Consider the following 14,431-nt stretch of genomic DNA (forward strand, 5'->3'; position numbering starts at 1 on the left):
ATGTTATTTTCAGAGGAACCATCCTTGCATTTGCCTCGAGAGATTTAGAGAAATAAAGGAAAACCAAAATGAAGATGGTAGGGCGCGGACTTGAACTGTCCTCCTCTCGAATGCGAGTCCAGTCTGCTAACCAGTGAGCATCCTCGCTTGATCATTGTAGACAGAACCCGAGAACATACGTGTTGGAAGATATTTTCCCCGAAAGGATACCACCTACTGAGAAAAAATCGTATCCGACATGTGTCTGTAAATTGTGTTCCAGTGTCAGTTATGGCCAGAAGGGGAAATCGTGCACAAAAGAAACGTCCTGGTAGTACCCAAATTGTAGTGTAGCTCAACGTATGCCTGAGCGTTAAAGAACAAACAAAAAACAAAAAAAACAAAAAATAGACACTCAGACAAATTATGTGTAGAAATGGTGTGTGCGATTTTTTTCAGAATAAAAACATGGTTCAGTAAAACATTTGATATACAGGTATCTCCTAATTTTAGTATTTCATAAAACGATTTTTACGAATAGATAAACAAGGTTTAATAGTCTACAATGAAACATCATACAAATTTGTTGCATTCACAGACACAAAGCTATGATTTTCGAAAGGTGTGTTAAAAACAGCTATCGAGCTGCCCCATTCAGGGTGATTGAGGCAGTCTCGAATGGGTTAACTGGGGTATCTGTCGCAGCGTATCTCATTCCCATTCTTCTGTTTTTTCGGTTGCTCGTTCTTTCATCAGCTTAAGAGAAACCTATGAAACTATCGAGACTAACTAAATTCTGGCACTGGTGTATGTTCCTCAGTTGATAAATTAGAAAGATCTTACTGTGACTCACTTCAACCCTCATCATTGTCAGTAGCATCTGTCACAGAAAACGTTGGTATCTTGAGACTTCAGGAGAACTCTCAGGTAATACAGCCCCAGTAGCATCTGGAGTTGCGTTTCCATTGCTAAAAACAAGATCTGTCACGAAACTACATATAAAATCAACTTCTGTAAAAATATCATTGTCATATGGAAATACCTGTTATTCTGGTTTTTCGCAACAGCTATCCAACAACTGCAGCATTATAGTAAGCCACAAATGAACTGAACACATTAATATGTAGAAGTTGCATTCGATTGCTAAGTGTGGTGAAAGTGGCAACTTAGTTACACGATTTTGCTTAGTAGTAATCAGTGCCTTTGTGGCAAAGTACCTCTTATGATTGTCTGAGATGAGGATTGAAGGTTTTCATTTTTCTGACTTGTCTGCATCACAAAATGCTCCATAACGCGTGGGAACAACTCACTGGTCATCCAACCTCAAGGGGCAACAAGCGCTTGAAATAGACACTCGCCAACACCATTGCTGGAGGAAGAGCAATGCCAGAAGCACCTATTATGCACACTGTGATTACAAGTCTAACTTTTTCCTCACTGGTAACCTCGTTCAGCTACTTAATTCCCTCCACGGCAAATACCTTTCTTGGAGTTCATACTGTTGAAGTGTCAGTTTCATCCAAATGGAAAATCCTTGTTCCATCACTGAATGCCGATTTGCGATTCAAAATCTTCTTCACATTACTGAAGAATGTTGGGACAATATGAGACGGCCCTGATAAACTACAGGTTGATTTTTTTCCATCCTGTACAAACTCTAGGGATTGATCGATGAGAGGATACGGAACAAAAAAGCTCTAATGAACTTATGTCGGAAAATGCTTGGTTTCCGTGCTAGAGGCCATTTATTCAGTAATACTTTGTTACAGAGACTTCTGTGTAACACGCGCTGCACCATGCAGCCGCTGTTACAGTATGTATGGTTCCCCCCTAGAGGGTGGTACTGTTCTTCGTACGTCATGCCCTAGCGCCCTCTCCTACCACAGTATCTGTTAATGTCGTGTCCGATTCACTTCTCTTGCTGACTCCCCTTCTAGTAGATGGAATACGGCATAGTACACAATGGTTCCGTATTCGAATCGAGAGCTTGCCGACATGGTGTTAACTTACGGAAAGGCAAATGGCAACGGGCGGCGGGCAACAAGTTTGTTATTAGGAGACCTATCCCCGCCGACAACAGCCACAGTATTCAATATTTGCAACAGTGTTTCGCCGGTTATCTCAGACAGGGCGTTTCAGGAAACAGGAAATCATGAAGGATGTATCCGAAATGTTCGGACAGCACACTTGGAGGAAAATGTGTTTAATTCTGTGGAAGGCGACCGCCGTGTCAGTAACAGGCAGTTGGCCCGCCAGTGCAGGGTAAGCCAGACGACCGTGTGGAACATTGCCGCGCGGGATTAGCCGAACGGTTTCAGGCGCTGCAGTCTTGGACTGTGCGGCTGGTCCCGGCGGAGGTTCGAGTCCTCCCTCGGGCATGGGTGTGTGTGTTTGTCCTTAGGATAATTTAGGTTAAGTAGTGTGTAAGCTTAGGGACTGATGACCTTAGCAGTTAAGTCCCATACGATTTCACACACACTTGAACATTTTTTTTGTGGAACATTCTCCATGACACTTGTAACTACTCTTACCACTTACAGCTTGTGCAAGGATTACTAGCGACACGTTTCCACATCGGTAACACCTCTGACACTGGTTTCTTCACCAGGCAACCACGAGTCCGCGATTTTTGCCATCCATCCTATTCACAGATGAGACCACATTTACGCGGAGTGGTATCTTCAACTTTCGTAACAGTGATCTGTGGGATAGTATGCAGAACCCCCGTGGTATGGTGGCGGCGAATCATCAGCATCGGTGCAGCTGGAATGTGTGGGCCGGGATAATTGGCAACCGTACTTTGGGACCAGTCTTCCTTCCAGGTCGCCTAACAGGCCGGAACTGTCGGCGTTTCTTGTGGGTGACTTTGCCACCCCTGCTGGAAGAAATGTCACAGATGATTCGAAGGGTTATGTGGCTGCTACATTATGGTGCTCCAACCCACTTCACCGTTAACGTCCGGACGCATCTCAAGCGTGTCTTCCCTGTTCGATGGATCGTTCACCGGATCTCAACTCATGCGATTTCTGGTTATGGGGCCATCTCAAAAGTATCGTGTATTCAAACTCTATTCCAGATGTGGAGACACTGGAGCAGCGTACTCATGCTGCCTTTGGCACAGTTCGGATGCAGCCTGGCCGATGTGAACCTGTGGGACATATCATCGCGTGACATCCACCACAAGAATAATTGGTAATATAGCAGTGTCCTCCCGTTCATCTTCCTCTGTCTGCTCTCAACGATGGGGATCGTGATTCGCCGCTCATTGCGACCTCCGTTGCGGAAGATTGGTATCCCAGAGTTGTCTCCCGCTGTCTCTGAGGTCCGCTCTAATTTCCCTCCTTTGAAGTGCTATGAAAGTGGTTCAAAGTACATCTACGCAGCCGAATACAGTGGCTATTATTCCTCGCAGCCGACGTAAACAGCGTGTACTGTCGGACCACGCAGCGGCGCGCAATACAATCAAGTGAAAAGATTCAGTAGGAGCCGGGACCAGCCGCCCGCTCACGCATTTGTCACTGGACTTCGCGACGAACTGTGAAGCGTGACTGGTGGAATAGTCATTGTGTTACGTTGCTATTTATGTGTTTTGTCATATTAAATGTTAACCGAGTGAAATGAGAGCTGCGCCTAGCTTCGCTGTATCAGTTCATACGTGACTCTTGTGCTGATATTGTGTTGCAGCGAAAAGTGCTATTAACCAGTTTACTTCTCCCTGGATATCGAACTGTTTTTAATGTGGCACCAGAATTTTCGAAAAGAATTGCCTTATTGTTTATGAAGGCATTCCGTTTGCTGAGATACAAGTGGTTGAGTCTGGCAGAGGGATAGGCTATAGACATCTTAACCTCACCTTGGGTATACTCTATCTGGTTACAGTCACAGAGTAGACCCCTCACGTTTTTATAAAGAGAAGATTATTTATTTTTTACGTAGGAGTTCTCGGAGTCTAATGTCGGGTGACGATTTTGACTGCGTTCTGCGTCCTGTTGATCAGCCTCCCCATTTTCATTATTGTCGGGATTTAAACGAACTAATACACTCGATGCACTTCAGAGATGTTTGGGAGTATAAACATCCGAAGCTGGTCATAATTTCACATTTTACTTCGATTTCTAGTAGCCGGATTGAACGATTCTACTCATCGGATTGGACGCGGGATCACATTCTTGCAGTCAACCTTAAACCTTATCCCTGTTAGCTTTTCTGATCACTGTGCCTTGGCCGCTACTCTCCAACTTGATCGCCAACCGGTGAAACTGTCCCGTTCCCTGTGGACGTTAAATTCCGCTCACTTGGCAGATCCTTCCCTCGGTGATATGATACACGACGTGTCGGAGTATAGTCTTTGATCCGCTTGTGGGTACTCCACCACTCTGCACTGGTGCACTGTCCTAGCTAAACCGAAGCTCCGTCAATCTTAGATCACTTATTGTGCTCCTTGGGAGAAGGATTTTCGGAAAACTCATGAATTTTGTTATTCTTTTCTGCGCGACTGTATGGCGGTGCGGATCGCGACCCTGCGGATTACACATATACGATGTACTAAAGCAAAGTTGTTGCAATTGAAGGGTCGCGGGTGAGATCGAAACCACGGTCACAAGTGGCCGAGGAACTTGACTTCGTTATACTATCTGCTTCAGAAACAAGTTCGGCGTCGCCGCTGCTGCATTACTTCTGTTGCAGTAACTGACGGCCGTCAGCTGACAGCGAAAATTGACGTAGTTCATGCCCCATTCTCATCATACAGCAAACGGAAATTACGAATAGAAGCGATGAAATTAGTAAAATATTCGTGTGGACCCGTTATCAATTGCAAACTCCAGCTTTTCAGAAAAGATTTAATTTGCTTGGCTTGCAGAGAAATTATCGCCATATCGCGAAGTATTTAGCACATCACTGAATTTGCTTTTCCTAATGGTAATTACATGAATGAATATAACTGTGGCATATGTGCCATCGCACTTGGCTAATAGTGCTTCTATTTTTTATGCTTTGAACGTGTTTATGACACACAGTACCCTGCGGAATACACTGGTTCTCTTGTAGTATAAAAGTAAAAATCAAAGCAAAAATTCATATACTTAAAGTTATATGGTTTTCTGATAATTAATTGAAACCCTCAGCTGCCGACAGGTGTTGTTGACCTATCTTGATGGGGACAGCTGAAAATGTGTGCCCCAACCGGGACTCAAACCCGGGATCTCCTGCTTACATGGCAGACGCTCTATCCATCTGCGCTACCGAGGACACGGATGAATAGCACAGTGCATGTACGCCCGCATGCTTGTATGCAATGTTCTGGCGGTTACACCGGTGATTAATGTACCAGCTTTTCTCATTTGCATATTAGCCTGTGATTTTGCGATGTTAAACACTTATATATATTTTACCTAGAAAAAAGTAGTCCCAAAATTTCATTACTGTGTAAGAGCGAGAGATGTTCCATGAGACTTCCCTGAGGCGCTGCTGTAGATAATCTTGAATCTGATGAATACTCGCCGTCGAGGAGAACGTAATAGGTTCTGTTACTTAAGAAATCTTCTAGCCATTCACATATCTGGGAACCTATTCCCTATGTTCGACCCTTCATTAACAGTCTGCAGTGGGCCACTGTGTCAAATGCTTTCCAGAAGTCTAGGAATATGATATCTGCGTGTTGTCCTTCATCCATGGTTCGAAGTAAATAGTATCAGAAAAGGGCGAAGCGGAGGAATGTAGCGTGGAAAGGAAAGGAAGGTCAGGGTTTAACGTCCCTTAGACGACGAGGTTTTTAGAGACGGAGCATAATTCTTATTGGCAAAGGATGAAAAATCGGCAGCGCCCTTTCAAAGGAAATCATCCCGACAGCAGACTGCAGCGTTGTCGGGAAATCATGGAAAACTTAATATGGTTGGCCGGATGAGAATTTTAACTCCCATCCTCTGGAATGGGAATTCATTGTGTTACCATCAAGCCACCTCGCTCGATAGAGAAGCGTGTTGAGCAACTTTGCGATAGAAATATCTCGAAGGACGGCAGTCGATTAATGATTAGGTGAAATGTTCAATGATGGAAAAGACTGTGGTCATCCCTCCACTATACACACGATTCAGAGAGCTTCGGTATAGACGGCATTCCAATTTCATATCTTCCTTCTTATAGGTCATTGCTGAGAACGTTACTACAATATGAAAAGAGGCGAAAGACCAATTAGGAGACGTCGGGTCTGCCTGCACCTTCAGTCCACGGTATAGTGGAAGATTGCATTGAGAACAAGTACAAGGTACTGTTTCAGGTCATAACTAATAGACGTTTCGTACTGTTGGCACTGGTGTCAACACAAATCGTTTGTAAAGAGCTAACAGCCAAACAGATCTAGAGGTATTTAAACATTTTTATTAATTTCCTCTTGTGAACATAGGTGTAGAAGATAATGCTGTAGCAGTTTACGTATATCGTGTTGTTTTTATTTTGTTCATGGTCCACACCGCACATTTTTTGCAGTGGGAAGTAATGTAGTGGAATATTTGGCTCAGGGGACTGATCTTAATAGAGCTAGATTCTGTAGGGTGGATTGTTACACCGATTGAGAGCCAAACTGCTGTACCGTTCTAAAACAGCTGCAGGTCTAGTCGATGTGATGCAACTTACTGGGAAATCGGCGGCGGCTTTATAACTACACTGAAGCGTCAAAGACATTGACATAGGCATGCGTATTCAAATACAGATATACGTAAACAGGCAGAATACGGCGCTACCGTCCGCAACGCCTATACAAGACAACAAGTGTCTGGCGCAGCTGTTAGATCGGTTACTACAATGGCACGTTATCAAGATTTAAGTAAGTCTGAACGTGGAGGCGTGCGGGATTAGTCGAGCGGTCTAAGGCGCTGCAGTCATAGACAGTGCGGCTGATCCCGGCAGAGGTTCGAGTCCTCCCTCGGGCATGGGTGTGTGTGTTTGTCCTTAGGATAATTTTCGTTAAGTAGTGTGTAAGCTTACGCACTGATGGCCTTAGCAGTTAAGTCCCATAAGATTTCACACACATTCTCTCTGAACGTGGTGTTACAGTTGGCGCACGAGAAACGGGACACAGCATCTCCGAGGTAGCGATGAAATGGGAATTTTCCCGTACGAGCACTTCACGAGAGAGCCGTGAATATCAGGAATCCTGTAAAACATCATATCTCTGACATTGGTAGGGCCGGAAAAAGATTCTTCAAGAACGGGGCCAACGAAGACTGAAGAGAATAGTTCAACGATACAATCCTTCCGCAAATTGCCGCAGATTTCAATGATGGGCTATCAACAAGAGTCAGCGTGCAAACCATTCAACGAAGGCCGGACGGCCCACTCGTGCACCCTTGATGATTGCACGACACAATGCTTTACGCCTCGCCTGGGCCCGCCAACACCAACACTGTACTGTTGATGACCGGAAACATGTTACCTGTTCGGACGAGTCTCGTTTCAAATTGTATCGAGCGGTTGGACGCGTACGGTCATGGCATGGAGACAACCTCATGAATCCGTGGACCCTGCATGTCAGCAGGGGATTGTGTGCATTTGGAGTGATATGAGACCCCTGATACGTGTAGATATGACTCTGACATGTGACACGTACGTAAGCATCCTTTCTGATCATCTGCATCCATTCATGTCCATCGTGCATTCCGACGGATTTGGCCAATTCCAGCAAGGCAATGCGACACCCCACACGTCCAGAATTGCTACAGAGTGGCTCCAGGAACAATCTTCTGAGTTTAAACACTTCAGATGGCCACCAAACTTCCCAGACATGAACGTTATTGAGCATATCTTGGATGTCTTGAAACCTGCTATTCAGAAGAGATCTCCACTCCCTCGTACTCTTACGGATTTATAGACAGTCCTGCAGGAGTCACGGTGTTAGTTCCCTCCAGCACTACTTCAGACATTAGCTGATTCCATGCTACGTCGTGTTGCAGCACTTCTGCGTGCTCGCGGGGGTCCTACACGATGTTAGGCATGTGTTCCAGTTTCTTTGGCTCTTATGTGTAATAGTCAGTTTATGATTGGCCCACATACTCCATCGTTTTGTTTTAGAGAAATCGATGAATTTCTGTATGCTACCGACTACGGTTTGTGTGGCCAACCTAGTAGGCAAGTAACAGAGATTGCGTCGTCCTTTTGTGAGCATGCAGTCTGCTACTCCATACTAGCAGACTAAGAGAGATGTTCTGGGTTCGGTGCATTCCAATTTTAGCTGTGGTGTCCCTGCACTGCAGGTATCGACTTAATCACTTATTGATGAGTAGTTGACTACTTCATCGAGTCTCGACACTATACTTCGATCCGCCAACTACGAGGCCATGTTGAAAAGCAATGCCTCCGAAAATTTTATTTGAAAACTCTTAAAGGTTTTTAAATAAAAAACGTTATTAACATTCTAAATCTTTATTCTTCATTTCTAGATATTTATTTCTTAACATAGTTATCCTGGCGACGAACACCTTTCTCCCAATAAGGGACCAGTTTGTTGATACTTTCACTGTAGAACGTTTGACCTTGTTGACGGAGCCAAGACCTCACCTCTGCTTGCACCACTTTATCATTATCAAAGCGATGTCCTCGACGGTGCTCTTTAAATTTTGGAAACATATGAAAATCGAATGCGGACAAGTGGAGACTGAATGGAGGATGACCGAAGACAGTGAATCCAAGGCATTCGATTGTTGCAGATGTCGCAGCGCTCGTGTGTGGCATGGTATTGCCATACTGAAAAAGAGAGTGCTCCTTGTGTGGACGAACTCTTCGAATTCGAAACTCGATTACAGCACGCTGTTACTCAGGCTCGGAAATAGTTACGTTACACACAGCCATGTTACATGCTACAGTTCGAAGCCCTCTAGCGATAGAGGGCATTGAATACGTAGGCGAGAAGAGAAAGATGTAGAATAATAATAACTTTTGTTTTATTTAAAAGCTTTAAGAGTTTTCACATAAAAAATTTGGAGACTTTGCTTTTCAGCACGCATTAGCAGAAATTCTTCAACTGTTCATCATACAGTGAGATGCAAAAGTCATGGGGTAGCGGTATGCGTACGCAGAGTATAGAAGGGTCTGTCGGAGCTGCCATTTGTACGCAGGTGAGGCATGTGGAAAGGTTTCCTACGTGATTATGGGAATTAGCAGACTTTGAACACGGAATGGTAGTTTGAGCTAGACAAATGGGACATCCCACTTCAGAAATCGTTAGGAAATTCAATAGTCTGAGATCGACAATGTCAAGGGTGTCCCGAAATTACCACATTTGAGGTAGTACCGCTCACAATGTAATGTATTGCGAGTATATAGAAAGAAGGATCCTTTATTGTATGATTATATGATAGCGGAACAAACAATGGTAGCAGTTACTTCTGTAAAATATCTGGGAGTATGCGTACGGAACGATTTGAAGTGGAATGATCATATAAAATTAATTGTTGGTAAGGCGGGTACCAGGTTGAGATTCATTGGGAGAGTCCTTAGAAAATGTAGTCCATAAACAAAGGAGGTGACTTACAAAACACTCGTTCGACCTATACTTGAGTATTGCTCATCAGTGTGGGATCCGTACCAGATCGGGTTGACGGAGGAGATAGAGAAGATCCAAAGAAGAGCGGCGCGTTTCGTCACAGGGTTATTTGGTAACAGTGATAGCGTTACGGAGATGTTTAGCAAACTTAAGTGGCAGACTCTGCAAAAGAGGCGCTCTGCATCGCGGTGTAGCTTCCTCGCCAGTTTTCAAGAGGGTGCGTTTCTGGATGAGGTATCGAATATATTGCTTCCCCCTATTTATACCTCCCGAGGAGATCACGAATGTAAAATTAGAGAGATTCGAGCGCGCACCGAGGCTTTCAGACAGTCGTTCTTCCCTCGAACCATACGCGACTGGAACAGGAAAGGGAGGTAATGACAGTGGCACGTAAAGTGCCCTCCGCCACACACCGTTGGGTGGCTTGCGGAATATAAATGTAGATGTAGACTAAGGACAACACAGTGGCCGTCGGCTTTTACTTAACGACCGAGAGCAGCGGGGCTTGTGTAGAGTTGTCAGCGCTACCAGACAAGCAACAGTGGGTGTCATAACCGCAGAAATTAATATGCGACGTACGACGAACGTACCCGTTAGGACAGTGGGACGAAATTTGGCGTTAATTGGCTATGGCAGCAGACGAACGACGCGATTGCCTTTGCTAACAGCGCGACACCGCCTGCAGAGCCTCTCCTACGCTCGTGACCATATTAGTTGGACCCCAGACGACTGGAAAATCATGGCCTGGGCAGATGCGTCCAGATTTCAGTTGAAAAGAATTGGATGGTAGGTTTCGAGTATGGCGCACACCCCAGAATCTAGGGACCCAAGTTGTCAACAAGGCACTGTGCAAGCTGGTGGTGGCTTCATAATGGTGTGGGCTGCGTTTACATGGAATGGTCTGGGTCCTCTGGTCCAACAGAACCAATCATTAAATGGAAATGTTTATATTCGGCTACTTGGAGACCATTTGAAGCCATTCATGGGCCCCATGTTCCCAAACAACCCAAACAATGGCGTCATGTCACTGGAGCACAACTGCTCGTGTCTGGCTTGAAGAACATTCTGGACAATTCGTTCGAATGATTTGGTTACCCACATCGCCCGACATGAATCCCAAAGAACATTCATGGGACTTAATCAATATGTCAGTTCGTGCACAAAATCCTGCAGCGTCAACACTTTTGCAATTATGGGCAGCTACAGAGGCAGCATGGCTCAACGTTTCGGCAGGGACTTCCAAGGACTTGTTGAGTCGATGCCACATCGAGCTGCTGGATTACGCCGTGCAAGAGGGGCCCGACTCGATGTTAGGAGGTATCTCATGACTTTTGACACCTCAGTGTAAGATAAAGTCCGCGAGACATGTTTGTTGAATGACAGGAATAAACACAGTTGGATGACAATTCTGTAAAATCTATTGGAAATCCTGTTGCCGAGCTTCTGCTGTCCGACCAAGCGAGGTGGCGCAGTGGTAAGACAATGGACTCGTATTCGGGAGGTCGGTGGTTCAATTACCCGTCCAACCCTTCAAGTTTAGGTTTCACTTGCTTTGCCTAAACCGATAAGGGCGAATACCGGAATCCGGGATGTTTCCAATGAAAAAGCACTGCCGATATCCTTTCCAAATCTGAGCTTGTGCTCCGTCCCAAATGACGTCTCCGTTGACCGAACGTTAAACCCTAATATTCATTCTTCCTTCCTTTTTTGACTCTGCATTATTTACATAGCATTAGAAGTACGAGGCAGAGTGTCGACAGCGCGATTTGCAGCGGTTGGGGAGAGAGGTCGGACTCCCGCAGAGCCCCCGAGGATGCAGAACTTGACCCGGGAGCGGCGGGCCGCCAGCAGCGGGCTCCACATCGATTCCGCAGAGCGGCCAACAGGCTGCCCGCTGCAGTGTGCCACCCCTTCCCCAACCCTCACCCATTCAGCCGGGCCCCGCACCACAACAGCGCAAAAAACCCGCAGCCCTACTCAGCGGGTTTCCCGGTCTCTCCCCACTGAGCTTTCGTTCTGCGTTTGGGGCTCGTTTGACAACGTTTTGTCTTCATCATGCACCACGCTCTCGCAGACACGAACTGATCCACCCTCCTCTTTCCGCTCAAAATCATCAGTCACTTTCAAGCATTTATATTACTCGAGGTACATATAGTAGAACTAGCTAACTATTCCGGAACCAAAACCAGCTGCCGGTTGCCTGTCTAACGGTTTCTAGGGGCAACAAAAGTTTGATTTTCAACATTTCGACTACCGTAATTATTGACCATGTTAGAAATTTGACACAACAGCACAAGCATTGCAGTTAAAGACTGTGTGTTTGTCTTGAGGCAGCGTTAACTAACAGCGCGCAAATACCCGGACTTTATTCATCCAGTACGGAGAATGAGAGCATTTAGCGACTTCCAACAAACTTTATACATACGAGGGTTGGCGTGAAAGTAATACACCACTTTTTTTCTCACCCGAAAAGAATGCTACGAATGAAAAACGTTACGTATGTATTATTTGAAGTCTCCTAAGTGAGCGTGCCAAGTTTCCGTCTTTTCCGACACATAGCGTAGCTCCAGGACAGTTTCAAATTGGCGTGTGTAGGTGATGTACGTTACAGGCAATGTGTCGTCATTGAATTTATCACTGCAGAGAAAGAAACTGTGGGTAACATTCACAATCGCTTGTGCAAAGTCTATCGCTGCGCACGGTGGGCGAGGTCATCAGAAGGCCGTTCGGCGGAGCTCCACGATTTGCAGCGGTCGGCAACAGCATCCACGGCTGTCAGACCTGACATGTTGCAACGAGCTGATGTTGTCATTCGCGAGGACATTAGAGGATGCCATTTGTGGAAGACATTTTGAGGACGATGAGGAGGTAATTCACGCAGCGAAGCACTAGCTCCGCTACCAGTACAAGGATTGGTACCGACAAGGCATACACGCCCTTGTATCGCGCTGGAGGAAGGCTACACAACGAGAGGAGATTACGAGGAAAAATAGTGTGTGTAGATAAAACACAATTCTTTCGTGTGTGTAATTCTCTTTATGTTCAATAAAGGATTGTTGAAGAAAAAATGCGGTGCATTGCTTTCTGGGCAGCCCTCCTGTGCATTGTATTGTGTATTAAACTGGGCCCTAGAAACGACGGAGAGGCGTCCTCCCCACCGAAAACCCAGGGTTCGGCCCCCAGTGGAACCCCCCCGCCCCCTTCCCCCCGAGAACGTCGCATACCAGATAAGTGTAACCCCGAATGTTTGTGTAGTAGAATAATTATGGTGTACGCGTTCACGAAGACGGAGACAGTGTTTGTCCATCCACAGGCTGGTCGGCAAACCGGTCCTCGACACTAATCCGCCAGGCGGATTCGTGTCGGGAACCGGTACGCCTTCCCTCTCGGGAAGCAGCGCGGTAGATCGCGCGGCTAGGCGGGCGGTTTTGGTAACCCTCCTTGTTTCAAACCTTTTCTTGCTGATACCAGCCCCCCCTCCCCCCGTACCCCCACAAAATGAAGAAAGCAAAAATGTTTATCAGTTACTAAAATTTCGCCTTTCATGCAGGAAGACTTCAGCAACACACATAACGTCTGTAATTTACTAATTCTTTGCTACCGACACTATTGTCAGCGCATTTTGCCGACAAAATCCACATATGGCACTGAATGTACCTAAAAAATTATATCATTGTGCGACACATAGTTCAGGCGATATTATGTCAAAATCATATAGCGTGAAAAACTCGCTTTTGCATTGAAAGCTACAACATCAGACAAGACGTTTTAGTTTATTTCTTATTCACTACTAACTCTATTCGCAACCCGCTTTGCAGAGAATATCTACATATATCACTGAATGTCCCTGCAAAATTATATCATTGTACGATACAAAGTTCAGGAGATGTCATAAACAATGAGATGCGTGAAAAAATGGACTACAAATTACCCAGAGTATATTCATCTAGTGTTTCATAATAAGAGCAGGTAGCGACTTCCAACAAACTTTAAAGCATAGTTTCACATCTTTTATTTACTTTTTCTCGCTTATATGCTTAACGTCAAATATTTAACACATTAACTCAAAGTAATCAGAAGTTTGAAGCTGTTTCATCCATGGTTGTTCGATTTTTTAAAGAAACTGGTATTTACTGCTTTTTTACTACCCTCTACAGTAACAGAAAACAGTGAAATATGCAATACTGCATGAGCCGCGACAAGCGTTATCGTGAAACCTCAGAAGTGACACCGGACAAAATGTTAGTTACCCACTTAGAAGACACACAGATCGCTTTAGATCCCTGTACATGATGTAGAGTTAGTACCAGACATGGCGGTTGAGGTGGTTTGTATGTCCATTGTATGTCCAAGCGGTTTACATCTACATCTACATAATACTCCGCAAGTCACCTAGGGCCGGGGGGGGGGGGGGGCGGAAGGGGCGGAGGGAACTTTTGGTATCACTAACTGATCCCCCCTACTAATTGTCGCGAAGCATTTGTGTTGGCCATAATTTCTAGAAATTTCTCGTCGTCGTCATTATGGGAGGTGTACTTAGGAGGAAGTAGAATGTTGTACCAGTCTTCCCTGAAACTGCTCTCTCGAAATTTCAAAAGTAAACCTCTCCGTGATGTACTACATCTCTCTTGTAACTACTGGAAATGGAGTTTGTTTAGCAACGCGGTAACATTCTCGAGTCGACTAAACAATCCCCTGACGAAACGCGCCGCTCCTCGTCGGATATTCACTATCTCTTCTGTCAGTCCTACATAGTAAGTATCCGATATTGATGAATTAAAGCCCAAGAATCGGTAGAACAAGCGCCTTATAAGTCACTTCCTCTGTGGATGAGTTACATTTCCTTAACATTTTTTTTGGTTAAATCTCAGTGTAGCATCTATTGTTAATACTGTATCTTTTATGTAGTCATTC

The 14,431-nt window shown here is 45.2% G+C and overlaps 1 protein-coding gene across 1 annotated transcript in view; it reads left to right on the forward strand.

Moving 5' to 3' along the window:
- The window catches only part of LOC126298059 (translation initiation factor IF-2-like), a 37,696-nt gene extending 26,172 nt beyond the window's left edge, over nucleotides 1–11,524 (forward strand). The window contains exon 3 of the mRNA XM_049989378.1: nucleotides 11,320–11,524. Within this exon, the coding sequence (XP_049845335.1) occupies nucleotides 11,320–11,524 (205 nt within the window). The remainder of the gene's footprint in view (nucleotides 1–11,319) is intronic.
- The last annotated feature ends 2,907 nt before the right edge of the window (nucleotides 11,525–14,431 follow it).

Source organism: Schistocerca gregaria, chromosome X (assembly GCF_023897955.1).
Source record: "Schistocerca gregaria isolate iqSchGreg1 chromosome X, iqSchGreg1.2, whole genome shotgun sequence".
In the NCBI taxonomy this organism is placed as follows: Eukaryota; Metazoa; Arthropoda; class Insecta; order Orthoptera; family Acrididae; genus Schistocerca; species Schistocerca gregaria.